This window comes from Etheostoma spectabile, chromosome 17 (assembly GCF_008692095.1).
Source record: "Etheostoma spectabile isolate EspeVRDwgs_2016 chromosome 17, UIUC_Espe_1.0, whole genome shotgun sequence".
In the NCBI taxonomy this organism is placed as follows: Eukaryota; Metazoa; Chordata; class Actinopteri; order Perciformes; family Percidae; genus Etheostoma; species Etheostoma spectabile.
In genome coordinates this window covers 22,583,236-22,602,128 of record NC_045749.1, presented here as the reverse complement: position 1 = coordinate 22,602,128, position 18,893 = coordinate 22,583,236, and the positions used below count along the sequence as shown (strand labels likewise).

The 18,893-nt window shown below is 41.6% G+C and overlaps 3 protein-coding genes across 4 annotated transcripts in view; all 3 read right to left on the bottom strand.

Annotated features, from left to right (window-relative positions):
- Positions 1 to 14: 14 nt before the first annotated feature.
- Positions 15 to 6,285, bottom strand: LOC116705628 (zinc finger protein 271). Its single transcript, XM_032541954.1, has 7 exons — positions 6,119 to 6,285; positions 4,789 to 4,991; positions 3,174 to 3,275; positions 2,928 to 3,023; positions 2,677 to 2,787; positions 2,300 to 2,423; positions 15 to 2,148 (listed from the first exon to the last, which is right to left on the bottom strand). The coding sequence occupies exons 1-7, from the start codon at positions 6,144 to 6,146 to the stop codon at positions 107 to 109; spliced, it is 2,706 nt and encodes a 901-aa protein (XP_032397845.1). The 5' UTR covers positions 6,147 to 6,285; the 3' UTR covers positions 15 to 106.
- Positions 6,286 to 8,300: 2,015 nt separating this feature from the next.
- Positions 8,301 to 15,989, bottom strand: LOC116705629 (zinc finger protein 329). 2 transcript variants are annotated; one of them, XM_032541955.1, is made up of 7 exons: positions 15,883 to 15,989; positions 14,075 to 14,277; positions 13,339 to 13,440; positions 12,917 to 13,012; positions 12,472 to 12,582; positions 11,147 to 11,270; positions 8,301 to 10,611 (listed from the first exon to the last, which is right to left on the bottom strand). In XM_032541955.1, the coding sequence occupies exons 1-7, from the start codon at positions 15,905 to 15,907 to the stop codon at positions 8,627 to 8,629; spliced, it is 2,646 nt and encodes an 881-aa protein (XP_032397846.1). In that variant the 5' UTR covers positions 15,908 to 15,989; the 3' UTR covers positions 8,301 to 8,626. The 2 variants fall into 2 exon arrangements, with proteins under 2 accessions (XP_032397846.1, XP_032397847.1); XM_032541956.1 differs by lacking the exon at positions 14,075 to 14,277.
- Positions 15,990 to 16,836: 847 nt separating this feature from the next.
- kdelr2b (KDEL endoplasmic reticulum protein retention receptor 2b) overlaps positions 16,837 to 18,893 on the bottom strand; it is a 5,742-nt gene continuing 3,685 nt past the window's right edge. Inside the window, exons 4-5 of the mRNA XM_032542038.1 lie at positions 18,622 to 18,874; positions 16,837 to 18,068 (exon numbers count right to left, since the gene is read on the bottom strand). Coding sequence (XP_032397929.1) covers positions 18,034 to 18,068; positions 18,622 to 18,874 — 288 coding nt within the window. The 3' untranslated portion in view covers positions 16,837 to 18,033. The remainder of the gene's footprint in view (positions 18,069 to 18,621; positions 18,875 to 18,893) is intronic.

Sequence of the window (18,893 nt, the reverse complement as noted above, 5' to 3'; positions counted from 1 at the left end):
CCCACCCACCTCAGGCAACATCCACACTGCTCAAGTGAAATCCTCAAGTTCTGGTGTGCATCCAATGCTGACCTCTGACCTATGTCAAGTAGTATGTTAACATTAACTACGCATGAACAAGTCTCCTGTGTCGTTTTAAGCCGTGCAAGCTTGAAAAGCCCTTGCTACACACCGTACAAACATATGGTCTCTCCCCCGTGTGGGTTCGCATGTGTAAGGTAAGGAAGCACGACTGGACGAAACCCTTTTCACAGATGTTGCACTTAAATGGCCGTTCCCCAGTGTGGTATCTCCTGTGTATCTTCAGTTCTGCAGCGGATCGGAAAGACTTATCGCAGTCGTCGCACTTGAAAGGCCTTTCGCCCGTGTGAATCAAAGTATGCCTCACCAAGGCATCCTTGCCAAAGAAGCCCTTTCCACAGTGCTCGCATGGGAACCGCAGCCCTTTGTGGTGGAAGTTATCGTGTTTCAGAAGGCACCGTCTGGAAGTGAAGGTCTTGCCGCACTGAGCGCAGGTGAAGGTCGGTGTGGGTTTCTCGATCACAGGCTCGCCCGAGTGATGCACCCGCTCCACGTGCCTCGTCAACGTCACACCGTGCCGGAACTTCTTGCCACATTCCCAGCAGAGGAAGGGATACGCTTTAGTGTGTTTCTTCTGGTGCTCCACGAGGTCAGAGTACGATCGGAATCTTTTGCTGCAATGAGCGCACTGAAACGGCTGGTAGCCGGTGTGTTTCCACTCGTGTCGGATGAATCGCTTCAAACTGCCAAAGGTGGTCTCACAGTGGGTGCAGGTGAAGGGCTCAGTTGGATTGTGGACGTCAATGTAGTGCTTATGAAGGGCCTTGAACACAGGGAAATTCTCCTCACACTGGTTACACTGAAACGGAGTGTGGGATTCTTTGTGCATTGCCAATGCCTCCGAGTCCCGGACCAGTTTCATGCACACCTCGCAGTAGAGCGGGTTGTGCGTTTGTTTGTGGGAATCCAACGTTGATTTGTACTTGAATGCTTTGTCACATTCATTACACCTGAAACAATGCTTAACATCCTCAGGCTTCTCGGGATCCACCTGTTGCTCGTTGTAGCAAATGTTTCTTAAATGGAACCGAAAAGTCTGTTTGCACTTAAACTCGACGCTGCAGTGAGGACAGTAGAACGGACCTTCAAGCATACTTTTGTTGCCTTCCGGGCTTTTCTGTCCTTCTTTGCAAGGCCTCCCGTCTGCAGAGGGGGAGTAATCGGGGTCCTGGGCTGCGTTGTCGGACGGCTGCTCTTCATTGGTTGCCAGACTCGGATCCCCAGACACAGATGAGGGTTCACCCTCATCGGCTGCAGTCCCTTGTACCTTTGCTTTCCTGCCAGGCTTTGCCTTTGCCTGATTTGGACATCTGTGTTGCTGCAAGTAACGCAAGCTCTTATAAAACCTTTTACACACAGGACAAGAGAAGGGCAGCTCCTCCGAGTGGCGGTTCATGTGACGCTCTAAGAACTTGGCACGACTCACCACCTTGCCACACACTTTGCATGTCCTATCGTCCAAGTCATTGCTCTTGGTTGCATCCTGGGATGTACTGTTGGCAGTCTCACTGCCCTGTGTCTTTCCTGATTTCCTCCACTGTGACAGGTACCGTTTCATCTTGAGGCCGCGGTTCTTTCGCACAGGTCTATCCCACAAGACGTCGTAGTCTGGATCTTCTTCTTTGCGTCTCGTTTTGCTTTGCACTTCATAGTCCTCGTCTACGGGACGTTTCTTTTTCCTCCCACGTCTGTTTGGCTTTTTCTCTGTGCCCTCAAGCACCGACACCTGACCGTCCTCCCCGATGATCAGGGTTCCTGATTGGTCGTCTACCATTTCACTCTCACTGGCCACGGTGCCTTCGACAGGATCTGTTACCACCACCGTGTCCATTTCTGCTTTCACCTCGCTGCCGAGACCGAACCACTGGGTCTGCACAGACTCTTCAGAGTTCCCAGTTCCCTCCACGTACACCTCTTTATTCTCAGACTCCACCTCCATCTCCGTGCAGACTGTATACATAAGTCCGCTCTCGGCACTCGTTTCGGTTTGTTCATTGACGATGACAACCCTTTCCACAGGAGGGAGACAGAGGGCTGACAGGATGCCACTGTCAACAACGTAGGATTCTGTAAAGAGGAGATTACAGTAAGTATTAAAATGATCAAATTAACAGACTCCGCATAATAAGGCACTATCTTCTAATGAGAAAAGGTTAAAGATAAAGCACTGAGTATCTAATATTCTGTGAATTACTTAGCTAAATCCTGATAAGCTCACCAATGTCCTGTAATTGGCCAAGGTCTTTCTGAGTGTCCAGCAACGTTTTGAGCTCTTCGGTTTGAGCAAAAGTCTCCATGCACTCGTTTAGGACCGAGGAGGCATTGCCGAGCAGAGATGCAATCTGACAAAGACAAGATGAAAACTAATGTGAGGCAACAGCACTGCACTTTCCAAATGTTGGGTCAAAATACATTCAAACATCTGACATGTTCAAGAGATTTACCACACAGCAATGACAGCCTGTGTTTTAAGTTAAATAAAAACAGTTTGCCCTTCCGTGCTCGTGACAATCGCATGCAGAAACAAATCTCCAAACACAGAAGTAGAATTATGCCGGGTGTGATAACTTATTTGTAATTGACGTTGGGGTCTACCTGTTGGAGAGTTTGGGTGGGAAGAAGCTTTTCAAGTCTGGACAGAAACAGCCACATCAGTGTCTGGATTGCTTTATCATATGTGGGCCCAAAGTCTCCCGGGAAAACATCCTGGGAACAAAGAAATTCAAACATGTCAAATATCTGAGCTGTCCATACAAACCATGACTTCTCAAATACGGGGCAAACAAAGCCAAAATGAGACAAAGAGTTCCCTGAAAAAATTAACTCCATCAATCACCAAAACTTACCTGGAAGAAGTTTCTCCTCTCTTCAGGATCTCTCAGTAGATTCTGGACAAGGCCCATGAAATGCGAGTCAGATGCGTCTTGCTCTGGCTGCTCGGTCTGCAACAAAAGATATTTTAAAGTGGCAGAACAAACCTTTCAGTACAACAGATCACTAATGCCATTACAGTGATGGGAATCAATGCAAAAGCCCAACCACCAAATAAAGCGACTCCAGATATTTCATGTTGACTACAGGTTCTGACTCACCTCCACGTTCCAAAGAGATCTGAGGTTCTGCATTCGGTCCAGATGTGGCTGAATAATGTGGAGGTCAGCGGTCTCCTCAGAGCGACACAGCTCCAGAATCAGCTGCAATCAGAGGAGAGCAGCAACAGTCAACAAGTGATTCTGAAGGGAAAAAAACACGGTCCAGAGCTGCACATCTGGGGCTGTGGTCCAACATTATTACGTCCTCTGTCTTTTCCTAAACCGCGATGGAAAACGCCATTAGGTCAAGGAAAGATGTGAAGGAGAATTCACAATAACTGAAAGCAGCCTCTCTACTCATTTAAGTAAACCATTACATCAATACAGGGACTGTAGAGGGGAGGTGAAAAGAATTCGTTTGGGTGGATGATTTAAGCAGGAGATAGAGATTATATATATATATATATCTCGCGATGCCATCAGAGACGATCCGTACACTCTACACAATATTCATATTTTCACATCAATAATCATATATGTAGTAACTTAAAAAAACAACAACCAATATATCTAAATAAGCGACTGAGGGGCAAACTTCTGCCGGATGTTAATCTGGGTTAAAAGGTAAACCAATAGTCGGTGCACTATGCAACTTTAGATTCAGCGATCCATTCATTCACAGTTCTGTGAAGACATGCTCCCTGTAAGGTTCCACTACGAGTCCGAGACAGGAGCAAAATGCTCGCAATAAGCAGTTTATTAAACCATTCAAGCCACAGCGTTATTTAAATTAAAATATTATAACAGAAAATATGCACAGTGCCAACAGGATAATGGCTGCTGGTGCGACTGCGCACCATAATGTTCTAAATATGAATATGAATGGCCAAATGGTGAGGAGTCGCTTTTAATGTTGCTGCTGAAAGGAATTGTGGGATGCATTATCTCCTTTCATAAAGGATGGTGCCGTGTATCCTCTGCTAAAGGAGATCTTTCCCAGCCCGTAGCTCCTATGATGGCTGCCATCGAGATACTTCAGGGGCATTTCTCTCCGTTAGGATACTTCCTAAGATAAAAGGACTATTGGACCGCAGCCCGGGGTCTAAAGTAACGACCATTTCTCTGGTTATCTGTCACTGTCACAATGACTGAAACTGTTTGACACGCAATATCTGAGGGATTTAGTTATATACAGTCCTGGTGCAATGTCTTTCCTTAAAGCAAAACAAAACAGAACCACCCGACTGACATGTTAGGACACAAGTAGACATAAAAGCAGAGGCCGCTAGTCGCTGAACGAGTGGTGCTGGATGTCACTGGGTGTCGTTTAATGGTGCATTCTGACTGGTTGGTTTGTGAATAAGAAGTAGCTGATTATCTTCCACAATAAAAACGCTCGCTAGTCTAAAACTGTGTATAAATATGAGTATGTCTATACGTCTTAAAATGTTTTAGGCTTTGGTATGTTTGTCATTGTAGCTTTTTTTTGTGTGTATTTAATTTTATAGAGTTTCAATAGAGCTGAATAGATTCTAGTGTGTTTCTGTTAGTTTCATAATGTTATCATACTGCCTTACCTACCAATTGCTGCAGCAATGCCCTATTACCCCTAGAAATATTAGAATTAATCTTATTTGATTTATTTTTCAAAGCAATAACTTCAATTCTTCCTCACCCGTGCTCTGAGGCCCAAAATGAGTTCGGCCCGCTGCCTCGTGGAGAGAAGTTGAGGAACCATCTCCGTCACCATGAATACAAACTCCTCAAGCAGCCCATAATCCGTCACAAATTTCTGCTCCACAGTCTGCCAGATGGCTGCAGACACCAGCCGAATGGGGGGGATTAGGAGGCGCAGGGTGGAGAGGGGAAGAGAGGGACCTGCACACACCGAAATACAGTTTTAAAAAGATGACAAAGCACTTGTATCACATCAGATCAAGACTTATTTCGCAGATTGATACACTTTATTCAAGACACCATGGGTTCTCCAACAGAAATGTTGCCAGTGCTTCCCCTTTCAAATTTAACTTTTCAATGCTGAGAGCACTGTAAACAAAGTTCTTCAAAGTTTTTTTATTTTTTCCCCAGGGAATATTACAAACCCTCTGTAAATAAACCAAAACTATCTGCATGGAAACATACTATGAGAAAAGATTCTGAAGATGGCCAGGGCTTTAACTCTCCAAAGAATATGATGGTTAATGTTAGCTCAGTGACATATAACACTAGAAGTACGAACAAATCCACAGCTCACACCTTAACTGTATTTGCAAAAAGGTTTTTTTTTTATGTTCAGAAGTAACGTTACACTAATCATTTACCCAGACTCTATACCGATAAGAGATAATGCAACAAATAAACCCATTAGCGCAAACATCTGTGAAGCTAGCGTCTAACGTTAGCATCTTGTTCATCATGCACCAATCATAAATCAATAAACGGATCCCAAAGCTGCAGTCTAAGGTGGTGGAAACTTAAAACACTGATGCCAAACTCTTGAAGCGGATACGTCTCCTTTTATTTCCGTGATCTAACGTAAGATTGACCTCATGTTAACGTAAACGACGATAACCAGTGGCACGCATATACATTGTATCCAGAGTAACAAACTCCATGCAAACGTGTATGTGTTGTGGCAGTCCGCTGGAAGTCAGTAGATGCCCTTAAATCACTCAGCCAGCGTTCGTTTAGCTAGCTAGCGTTAGCTGACATGGCTAGCGTTAGCACGTATCCCAAACCGCCTCTTGGTGTAGCTAGTGCCGCCAGCATTATCATTAACCTAGCTACCGGTTTCCACGGTAGGGCGAACTAAGCTATATCCCTGGCTATCTAAATGACATTTAACGTGTTATGTAGTGAGCTACCTCAACTATACTTAACGTTATTTCCTAACTAACTTATCAGTGCTATTCCCGCGCGCGGGCTGACTTGCGGCCTAGCCATGTAGCTAGCTACGTCTGGCTGTGACCATTTATATAAATATTATATTTAAGTAATATACTCACCAGGTAAATCGGGGATACCTCCGTCCATCCTATGTACTCACTGCAGTGACATTACAGTGTGAGAAATACTATCCGTAGCTTGATATTTTCTAGGTGGTTGTGTTCAAGAGACCGAAGATCTTTGTGCGTCAACGGTTCTTGCGTTCCGTCCCTATAAACAATCCGACGAGAGACAGCGGCGGGGTTTGATGAGTTCCACAGCTTCCTTTTTAGTGTCTCTCTCTTTCTCTTTCTTTGATATAATGTACACTATTTTTTAAATAAAACGTTTTTATTTATTTTACTCCCAAACTTGCTATACGTTGGATTTAATTACATTTAATATTTAATAAAAATCATATCATATTTTTGTCATATTCTTTGTGTTTTTGTTTATAAATCAAGAGAGTGTAGCTTTTAGTCTGGTGGCAGAGCCAGTGTCTTTTTTATGAGGGCTGGCCGTGGCCAGTCATTAATGTAGAGCCTAATAGTTTCTGCAATAACATAATCATGGACAGAATTGCAAAATTGAGAAAAAAGAAAGATTACATAGGACCCTACATTGTTTTTTTAGGGCATTATCAGGTCTTTATTCGACAGGACGGTTTAAAACTTGAGCCTCAGGTCGGAGTCGAACCCGTGCCTGCGGCATCAAGGACTGAACCAGGGTGCAGGAGCCCGCTCCACCAACCGAGCTATGCAGTGTCCTTCCACATCGTTAAACAGATAAAAACGTTTCCAACGGAGCCGTACCACTGTAACTGTAATTTGAAAAATCTTAAAAATACGTTCCCAGAGACTTCGGCCTGGTGGGGGGAAATTTAGGCCCAACGGTGACATTTTCCAAAACTTGAGCTCGTGAAATATAAATAAAACATTATATAATTATTTGGGGTAGCTTCAGCACTCCTAAAACAGGCCTAACGACGTCCCTGTTGATTACCCAACGCTCGGCTGCTTATAAAAAGAATAATCACGCACGGTGTTTTTTACAAAGAGCACAAACATCATTCATACAGCACATTTACGCACACGCGCGGCCGAGGTGCAGTCCAATAACCACGAGATCAACAGTGACGCCATCGACCCTCCGCCCTCGCGCTTGGCAGGTGATGTTCTACCACCTGAGCCGCAGGCACACACATGGGTTTCATGTACTATGTGTTTATATACATCTAATATATTTATAAACGTAAGAAAATTATATAATATATATATAGGTGTATATATAGTTTGGCAATATTTTTGAGGACAGTAAATAAATGCATACAGTGTTGTTGAAGTGTCCCGTCCCATGTATTTGTTCATATTTTATTTATTTTTACAACATTGTGGATTCATTTAGGATTTTTATTAATACAGGGTCACCAGATAAACATGATTGTACGGCCAGCAAAAACAAATCAAACTGTTAGTAATTAACTACAAAGCACAAATACTCAAGTTTTGAAGACAGATTGATGTAGGCAGATTTTGAGGCAAGCCATTATCTTAAAAAAAATGTCCTTTTGATATTAAAGTATATTTTCTGTCCGTCTCTGTCAAAGAATACAGTTTATAGTCAACATGATGGAATTTTGTGCAGAATCTGTTTAAGTTTCAAATACAGCGGCTAGAATAAGTTCACACCCCCATGAAAGTTGATTAAAAAGAGGAATAAAAAAACATCTTTTAGAAATTGATCTTAATGCTTTAATTAAAAGAAAATTAAAAAATCCAACCTTTTAAGGACACCAATTTTCTTTGTGAATGAATAATGTATTGTAAATAAATAAATGTTCTTCCTTAAAATACAGGGGCATAAGTATACACCCCCCTATGTTAAAATACAGGGGCATAAGTATACACCCCCCTATGTTAAAATACAGGGGCATAAGTATACACCCCCTATGTTAAAATACAGGGGCATAAGTATACACCCCCCTATGTTAAAATACAGGGGCATAAGTATACACCCCCCTATGTTAAAATACAGGGGGCATAAGTATACACCCCCTATGTTAAAATACAGGGGGCATAAGTATACACCCCCTATGTTAAAATACAGGGGCATAAGTATACACCCCCCTATGTTAAAATACAGGGGCATAAGTATACACCCCCCTATGTTAAAATACAGGGGGTATAAGTATACACCCCCCTATGTTAAAATACAGGGACATAAGTATACACCCCCCTATGTTAAAATACAGGGACATAAGTATACACCCCCCTATGTTAAAATACAGGGACATAAGTATACACCCCCCTATGTTAAAATACAGGGGCATATTTTCCTAATTTTTTAAATTAAGGCATTAAGATCAATTTCCAAGAGATGTTTTTTTTATTCTCCTTTTTAATCAACTTTAGCATGGGAGTGTAAACTTATTCAAGCCACTGTATCTCAATGTATGTAATGTTGGAAAAACAGAAAACAAAGATTAAGCAAGATCAGACTTGACTGATCCAAGACTTATTCTTGGACTAACCTTCAAAAGGACTTAACACACCGTTGTTGAACTTGATCCGTGTTCACACCATGCAAGGTTAATGCGTTACAAATGTATGTACAAGTTTTTTGTGTCTTTGCATGCTGTAGAGCTTGGGGAAAGCTTTACCGCAGATATGGCAAACAAAGGGTTTCTCTCCCGAGTGTATTTTAGCATGTGTGTTGAGATAACACATTTTTACAAAGCCCTTACCACAGACATCACATTTATATGGTCTGTCTGTACTGTGGTGCATAAGAACATGCTTCTTCACTTCACAATTTGACCTGAAGTACTTGTCACAGTCAGGCACTGTGCATTTGAAAGGTTTCTCCCCCGTATGGATTAACTTATGTCTAGCGATAGTTGACGCTGAGAGCATCTTTCCACAGTACGGGCACGGATGACGGAACAACTCATTCAAGTGTTTGGTCCTCTGGTGTTTTTTCAGGGCTCCTTTTTCTTTAAAGGATTTCTCACACTCCGTGCAAGAATATTTCTTCTCATTTCGAGACTCGCCGTGGATCAAATTCAAGTGCCGCAACAGGTTGGACTTTTGGGAGAAAGTCTTGCCGCACTCAGCACACAGGTAGGGTTTCTCCCTCGTGTGGACTCTGTCATGGGAAACAAGATCTCCGTCACTTTTGAATCTCAAGCCACACTGAGCACACTGGAACGGTAGATGACCCGTATGTTTCCACTCGTGTGCAATTAAGATGCGCAGCTTGGATACAATTTTCGGACAATGGTTGCATTTAAACGGCCTGCTTATTTTATGGATGTTTTCGCAATGCCTGAGCAAGGGCTTAAAAACAGAGAAGGCCTCCTCACAGCGGCTACACTGAAACAGGGTGTGAGACGCCTTGTGCCTTGCCAACGTCGCTGCGTCCCGTAACACCTTCCTACACACACTGCAGTAGAGATCGTTGTGGGTCAGTTTGTGCCGTTGCAGTGAAAGTTTGTACCTGAACGCCTCTTGGCATTTGTCGCATTTGTTGAGATTCATGGCCTCGTCCGGCTTCTGCGGATCGACGTGCTGCTGACTGTACTCGAAGCAGGTTCTGTTCAGGTGCAGCTTAAAAGATGAGAAGAGTTTGAACCTGGCGTCGCATCGAGGGCAGGCGTAATCCCCCGTGGGGAAGTGGGTTTCCATGTGAGCCCTCAGGCTTGTATTCACCTGCTTCCTGCAGATAAAACACTGGACGTCTCGATGCTTTTTTGGCGTGCTGGCTTTGATGTTGGAGATCCCCGGCTTCCTTCTGGTAGCTGACACATCTTTAGGACTGATGAAGGAAGGGCCCCCATTTGACAACAAATCTCCTTCAGTAGAACTACTGGCAGGAGTCACAAAGGACGACTCATCAGAATAGTTGGACCATGAATCAGATGTACTCAGACTACTACTAGTAGTCTTATGGCAAGAGTCGTCATCGGAGTAGTAAGACCATGAGTTGTCTTCACTGCAAATATTGATTGGAGCCGTACACAAGTCTTCGTCTTTGCTCAAGCTGCTTGATTCCTCATGGTCCGAGACGTGTAAAGGAGCCCTGTTGGAGGGTTGGGTTTTCCTAGAAGCTGATTTGTAGGCGTCTTCACAGAGACTTCTTTTCTCTTCCAACAGAATGCTTTTCATCCTCAGGCCTCGGTTTTGTCTCACAGGTCGAGACTGCAAAGACAGCGGCGTGTCCAGTCTTTTTAGCTGAACACGGCATTGTTTTAGAAGGCGAGGAGCATCCTCCACTTGGCTTTGAACAAGGCCTACATTTTCTTCATTTCTTGTTGTATCTTCTAAAAGCACCTTGGTTCCTTTCCCACCAGGAGTCCAGTTAGTTGCATCAACCGTTATCTCACTGGTCTGATGTTCTGTGGTTGTTTCCGTGTTTGCCTGTGTCGTATGAGACCGTGTTAAAGATTCCGTCTCCAACCCTGATGTGCATGACAGCACAGTATCACAGATGTTGGTGTGTGGTTTATCTGTCGCGCTTCTTTCTACAGAGGGGAGTTTGAGAGCTGAAAAAATGAAGGCGCCATCCACGGACCTATCTGAAAAGAGAGAAAAACATTGCAATAAAATGGTAGACTGGGTAAGTCCCGCCCACTCTGCCCTGCAGCTCCGTCTGGAAACCTGCACGTTTGATTCTCCTGCTTCAGTTCACAATTCTTTGGGAACCAATCACAAACTGGCTTATCTACCTGTTGTGCTATTGGAGGGTTTAACACCATGACGATAGAGAAGCAACCAAGCAGCTTCTTGTTACATTCAACATAGCGACCACCGGACGCCACCGAAGCACAGCCGAGTGCGCTACGTGACCCCGGTCGTTGGTCTGATTGGTTGAAGGACTGTCCAACTGCGTACAGAGTTGTTTGAACTATGCCCGTTGGTCCCGCCTCTTGTGCAGACACAATACAGAGCAGACCCCCCCAGACCATCGCTCTTGGCTTGGTCTGGTGACAGCCAGACTAATAAAATTGACTAAAAGTCAACACCCACTGTTAAGTGTCATTCATTATTCAAACTGCAACAAAATAAAGCCATGAGTAATTGAAATGAATGAGAATAACTAGAAAGGCTTGCCATTGGGATCCAGCTGGCTGAGGCCTGTATGATACTGCAGCAGGGTTCGGAGCTCTTCACAACGAGACACTGAGTCCATACATTCCTCCAGAACTGAGGACACCTCGCCAAACGTGGACACAACCTGAAGAAAAGGAAAGGAAGGAAAAATGGTCTAAGAAATGTACTTCTATAACAGGGGTCAGCAACCTTTTTAACATGAAGTGCCATTTTAAAATGTATATCAGCGTGCCATATCAGCGTTAAGCCTGCCATCATCTACCAAGCCTGCTCGGGCAGTGCTATTTTGGATTATACTCTGGGAAGAACTAGTCAGTTTGAGGTAGACTAGGGTGGGTCTTTGCAGAATGGGGATGGGGAAAAACTCATTTAAAAGGACCGTAAATAACAGGCAGTGCTCCTGCCAATGGCTGTAAATGAGCTCATTTGAATTGTGGACTGGCGTGCTCACTAAACACACGTCACTGTCTAATACAGTTAAAATCCAACATAGGCTACATTGTTCCAAAGAAAGACTACAATTATTATTTCCCAATCTCTCTTCTGTGTGAGAAATGTGACACACATGTTGGTAATTTACTTCATCTTGAAGTTCTTTGTTGCAAGAAGGTCATTTGAGAAATATCTTTAGTTTCATGTATAAAAATGTCCAATTTGTCCCAAATCCAGTTTTAGTCAGTTTAGGGATTTCCACTGCAGCGAAGAGACTGACACTGGCTCAACGGCGCTTCTTGGCAAATGAAAGTCCCAACACTGAAGTTAAGGCTCACGGAGAGGATGGACACACTCCACCTTGAGAGGATCCGGTTCATCCTTAAGGACAAACGTAAAGACTTTTGGACCCCTTTTGGGATCTGATCTTACAGGACAAGCCAAATCCTGATCTCAGTCCGGGGTGGGTTGGTGTGGGTAGGGCTAGGGCCTCCTGTTTTTTGTTTTCTTCCTTAAATATGTTTGTATGAAAAAGAAGCATTGCACCGTAATAATATTTTTGTAACTTGATTTTTGAATTGAAGCTTCATAATAAAAATATATTTAAAAAAAAAAGGTTTTCTTACTTTGGAGTGAACAAAAAAAGGGAAAATTCTTATAATGTTTTTCTCTTTGTAGATGTTTCAGAAGGTGTGGAAACCCTAAATATTCTGCTTATAAGGAAAACACAATAAAGTTCTTAATCAAAGTACTAAATACTTACAGTACAGATAATAGCAGATACTTTAAGACTTCTACTCAAGTAATATTCTAAAAGGAGACTTTAACTTCTACCAAAGTCCTTTTCTGGTAAGATACTGGTTATGATGTGATCAGGTCTGTTCTTTATGAACCTGTTGGAAAGTCTGAAGAGGAAGGAACTGTTCCAGTCTGGACAGAAACATCCACATCAAGGTGTGAAGGGCGTCGTCATAAGTGGGACCAAACTCTTCAGGGAAAACTGTCTGAAAGACATGACAAGACAAAACATGGTGTCATAATAAGTCCCAAAACCTACAATGTGACTCAAGTCATCAAAGAATCAGAAATACAAGATTTTAGACAAAGAGACAAGATTCAAGGGCAATGGTCTGACTTCAATATATAGAGACACCCTGTTTACATTCATTCAATATACATTACAGTTCCATTGGAATATATTGTTGACATGGACAGACATTTAAACTCAAAGCAAGGCTCACGTCTACAATGCTGTGGCTGTCATTGAAACAGTGAATCTGGATAACCTGTCAGCTATTCATCTTGATTGAAATGTAAAGGTGCGACAATAACACTGACCTGAAAGAAGCGTCCCCTTTCGTCGGGATTTGTCAGCAAGTTATACACTAGATCCACAAATTTGGAGTGTGGCCCTTCCATATTTGCAACACCAGCCTGCATAACACGGCATGAGCATTATTAGGAAGTGAGCAGATTACAGTGTCAGCTGCAGGGTTCAAAATTGACTTTTTCATCCACCAACCAAATGAAGGGGGGGTGGGGAGGGGGTAACGTGTGCGTGATCACGGAAGGCTTTTATCATTTGGACGCGCCAACAGGGTTGTTGTCTTTATTTTACAATTCCACATCGGGGAGACAGAAACTACACACTCTAGCTCCAACCATCACTCGGCTGGTAGTCGGTGCTCATTGGGTGCATGGTTATTTTTAAAGACAACTTTAATACAACGTAATAATAAATGACAACACATCAGACTCACCTCCACGGCCCATGCCTGGCTAAGCGTTTGCACTCTGTCCAGGTGTGGCTGGAGCAGCTCCCAGCCAGCTGTGGCTTCACACTGACACAGCTCCAGAATCAGCTGCAACCACAGAAACCACTTCCTTTAGAAAGAGCTCGTTTGGCCACAGTTCACCTACTGGTAACTTTGGCCAAGTCTATAAGATTTATACGCATTACAACATTTACATCTGTTTTTATCACATATTATATATTATTTATATATTTTCCTAGTGACGAGAAAATAAACAGGTCATTATAAAATAAAATGATCTAGAATGCATTTCAATCTCTGAGAATTCAGACACCAAAGCAGCCTCACAGGTATGAAAAAGGGCACAGTGTTCAAATTCTATCGGCTTTTTATCGCCATCGCTATCATCTCCATCAACTGGCACAACAGACACATCGCGAAAACACTCACAGAGAGGGTTTTGTGTTAGTTGAAAGAAAATATCAGCAGAAAACTGCACGTTAAATGCAACTGCCATTCTGTTTGAGTGCTGCCTTTTATGTTCAATTTGATGTTTAATTTGTTCAGTTAAAGAATATTGGAAATGATTTCCTTTCATTAGTTTGAAATCCAACAAGCAGTTTATTGTATTTTAGCAGAATTCTGAAAGCAGCAGAACTGAGTACGCTGTTTATTTATTGCAAGTTATATTGTTATCAATTTATTCAAGATTTAAACCCAAACCCCAGCTGCACCCCCTCACCCGTGCTCTGAGGCCCAGGAGAAGTTGGGCCTTCTGGCGAGTGGTGAGTAGCTCTGGAACTATGTCTGTAACCATGGAAACAAACTCCTCAAGCATCCCATAATCAGCCACAACTTTCTGCTGGACGGTGCGCCAGATGGCTGCTGAGACCAGTCGTATCGGGGGGACCAGGAGTCTCAGAGCGGCGAGGGGGAGGGGGCCACCTGCATGGAAACAGCAGAGGGCTACCTTAACGCGGGGCTTTGATTCTAGACCACGGGGGTCACGCTCACTTCAGTTCATGGGTCACACCCCCCCAATCTGCCCTCCAGGGGGCCAGACCAGTAGACCTCTCCAGAAAGATCAGAAAATGAATCCGCTTGATGTCGGCTAACACGAGTAAACCAAACGATGTCGAGGAAAGATTCAGAGAAAATACTCTGGCTGAGGTCAAAGTGGTACATTTGGATTTGGGATGAAGTACTTCTCTGCAATTTACTTTGTGAAGTCCTCCAGTGGGCCTTTTGCAGTGATTGGGTGCATACATATAAACATATTTAAACATTAATATAAAATAAACAGATAATAAATACAGAAACAAATAACACACACACATATACATATACATATATATACACACAGTATATATATACTGTATATACAGAGTAGGCCTATATATAGAGTATATTAGAGTAATATCAGAATGTATAAATAGAGTATATTAGAGTATATATAGAGTATATATAGTGTATATATAGAGTATATATAGAGTATATTAGAGTAATATTAGAGTGTATTAGATAGAGTATATGTAGAGTATATTAGAGTATATATAGTGTATATAAGAGTATATTAGAGTAATATTAGAGTGTATTAGTATAGAGTATATATAGAGTAATATAGTAATATTAGAGTGTATGAGATAGAGTATATATAGAGTATATTAGAGTAATATCAGAATGTTAAATAGAGTATATTAGAGTATAATAGTGTATATATAGAGTATATTAGAGTATATTAAAGTGTATTAGATAGAGTATATATAGAGTATATTAGAGTAATATCAGAATGTATAAATAGAGTATATAGAGTATATATAGTGTATATATAGAGTATATATAATGTATTATAGTGTATATATAGTGTATATATAGAGTATATTAGAGTAATATAGAGTGTATTAGATAGAGTATATATAGAGTATATTAGAGTATATCAGAATGTATAAATAGATTAATTAGAGTATATATAGTGTATATATAGATGATATATAATTATATATATGTAATAGTGTTATATAGAGATTGAGTAATTTAGAGTATTAGATAGAGTATATGTAGAGTATATTAGAGTAATATTAGAGTAATTAGAGTATATTAGAGTATATATAGAGTTATTAGAATTAGAGTATATAGAGTAATATGAAGTTATTAGAGTAATATTAGAGTATATTAGAGTATATTAGAGTAATATTAGAGTAATTAGAGTAATTAGAGTATATAACAGTACATGTAACCGTAGCCTAACGTTATGTGTAACAACCAGAAGAGTTGGTTAGTTTTCTACACAGAATATTGTTGTATAACTTACCTGTCAAACAAACTAAATATGAGCTATGGTATATTATATATATATTATATATATATATATATATATATATATATATATATATATATATATATATATATATATATATAGAGAGAGAGAGAGAGAGAGATTCTATTAGCTAACGTTAGCTGTAACATAGACGGTGTTCTAGATGTTTTCCTCAAACCTCCGTCAGTTCAACGCTAGCGGACTATAGTTATTATATAATAACAGCTACTCACCCAGGTAACTATTATTATCTTCCATAATGTTCCTCTTCTGCACCCAGACACCATATGCTCAGCCAGAGAACGACAGACTGAACTGTGAAGTTATCCCTTGGAGAAGGTGAGGCTTTGTGGTACGCATGTGTTTTTCTTCCGGGTTACCCGCAGGTTTCTTTGCCTCGAAGGTTCCCAGATCGAGTCCCGAATCCGACCAACCCACTTCCGCTACAAACGGCTTTTAATTCATTTCTTTTTTGATCTCTGGTTACTAACAGTCGCTTATTCTGTGTTTCATGGAAGGAGAACACACTCGTACGGAGGTCTCTGAGCTACGGGGACATTAGGTTGAGAGTTAAAGGATGACAAAAAGGGACCGGATGTACACACTTTGGTCCTTCTGGCTAAATAGTTTATCCCCAAATGTAGATTTGTGTGTGTGTGTGTGTTCATGAATGTGTTACTTATTTATAACATCATACAAGTATTGTTTGTGAACCTCTATTTGTTATATATGTATATTTTTTATAATTCAGATGTCTCTTTGTTATGATTGGATACCAGTCTGTAAATGCTCCTCCATGTATTAATTGTTAAATGTAACTGGTTGCCACAGTAACTACCTTACCTACAGTATAGTGAGCTTATCTTCAATGTGCAACAAAATAGGCCAACTGATCTTTGCTATTAACATGTTGGATTCATAAGGTTTATTTTCAGACGTTTACATTTTTGAACAAAAAAACATTTTTTCAACATAATTTGGTATCGCCTCCCCCCACCCCTCCCCCCCGCACTTACGGTGAGGACCCTCTAGGGGTCACTGACCCCCTGTTGAAGGTCTCTGCATTAGAGATGAACGTGCTCCAGTTGGTTTCTGAATCTCCATCCAGAGCCAGCAACGCTGCAGGGCTGCACTGCTAAATGACTGGCGTACTTTACATCACTGCAACCACAGCATTGAGACAAAGGTTTCCCAGAAAGTCTTTATTTGTGGTGGCAACATCATGCAAAAGCTCTGGTAAGAAATTAAAAGAAAGCTTGGAATGATGCATGGGAACTAAAATAGAAGCAGATTTGTCCATTTAGGATTCAGTGTAACAGGACTCGTACAACTGTGCTCCGAGTTAATTCTACTACGGACTCTGTCTAGTGGAGAGCAGGACGACAAGACAGAAATACATCTGCAGCTAAAAGAAAAGGGAAAGACTTCCATTTCTGTGGTGATAATTCACATACAGAGCATTACCATTGAATTCATACGTCTCAAACATTTAAAAGAGCCTTCTGATAAGAATGGGCTGGACAGCGATGTTTACTTACAGGCGACACAGCGTCCTTACTGGCTGATGAAGAAAGCCGTTTACACTGATGGGAGTTCACTGGTGTCCCGTATCAACCCTTTACTTTCTTCACACTAAAGTAACAGAACTGGCAATTTTGAAGTCATTTGAACAAAAAAACGTCCTTTTTCTGAAGAAAAAAAAAGAAGTTAAATTATGTCATCTATGTTCAATTTATGTTCTACCAAGGGCATGGGAAATTAAAATAGATAGTCTTTGTACATGGGAATGCTTAGTGGTCAAAAATATAAGAGCAAAAACGTGAAGAATCTGACCACCAAAATTATGAGGATTCAACAAATTCCTCTCCAAATTGATTCAGGAAAAACAACGCACATTTATTTAAATTGCAAATACTATTACAAACGCTTGAGTCAATAATATCCCACCACAAGAAGTCCGCTTCAATATCATACAATGCCAAATCAAAGGCAAATTTTACATCTTCAACTCTTATTCACCAATGTGTCAAATCTTCAGAGTACACATTTTTTTCTGTAGAAAACTCGCTTTTTTTTTTCTCCCTTCCTTTATACAGAGTAATAAAAAAAAGTTAAGGCAAGATGCATCAGACAGAAATCCGAAGGCCACGGAGCAGCCTCTGCAGGTGTTCTGATTCCACAGATTCTGGATCAGAAGACGGTGCAGCCAGCCAGCTCCCAGTCGCTCTCTGTCTCAGGCATCTTACGCTGGCGGAAGGGGAGGAGGAGAAGAAGTGGTGGTGGTGGTGGAGGGTGGGGTTGGGGGCTGTCGGAGGTGTCCACTGCCACTCCTCCTCCCCTCCGATCCCCCTCCAGGAGTCTGCCAGAACACTCTTCTTTGGCACTTAGGCTGGCAGACTCAGCTTCTTTCCTTTCAGCACTGAAACGAGACCGGACAGCGTCATGTGAAACACATCAGCCTGACGGACCACGTTGTCATCAACCTTACTTATCCTTTCATATTAGGATTTGCATATTTTCTCACTGCATGCAGATAGTTCTGGATTCATGTGCCGAGACAATGGTTTGCAACCTTTTAAACTAGCGACTAGTGCTGTCAAACAATTAAAATATTTAATTGCATTAATATCACATTTTTTTTCTATTCTAAATGTCCTTTGATTACTTTTTGTCCCATTATTTTTTCTCATTTTAATGATCTTATCAACATGGAAAGTGTTTTTTATTGAAAACAACATTGGCATAGAGCCTACTGTAGTGTTCAGCGGTATCCTATTTGCCTTCCACAGTAAATACAGCTTCCAGTTGATTTACGGTTAAGTAGCCAGTCTACTGAATGAGTAAAGAAGAACCGTTATAAAATTAATTATACTGCAGCATTGCTTGATACCAAACCAACTACCAGATCAAAAGAAAACACTTTACCAGATTTACAGTTTCATAAAATTGAACAAAAATGTAGCAGCACTCACCTTTTGTTACATACAAATAGAAGAAGTCACAATAGAGGATGGTCTGTACCACCCCAGCAACGATGGCGATCATGTCAAAGAATCCCTCAAAGTAGAACCTCCATATCCAGTTGATGAGGTAGAGGGCTCTGTAGAGTCCCAGGAAGAACAGGTAATGGGTGGTGATGGTCTCCGCCTCACCAGTCTTGCTGATCATAAAAAGCTGTGGCAGGATGGCCACCGACTCCAGGTAGATAGAGAACGTCCACAGAATCTGGAACAAACAAAGGGGA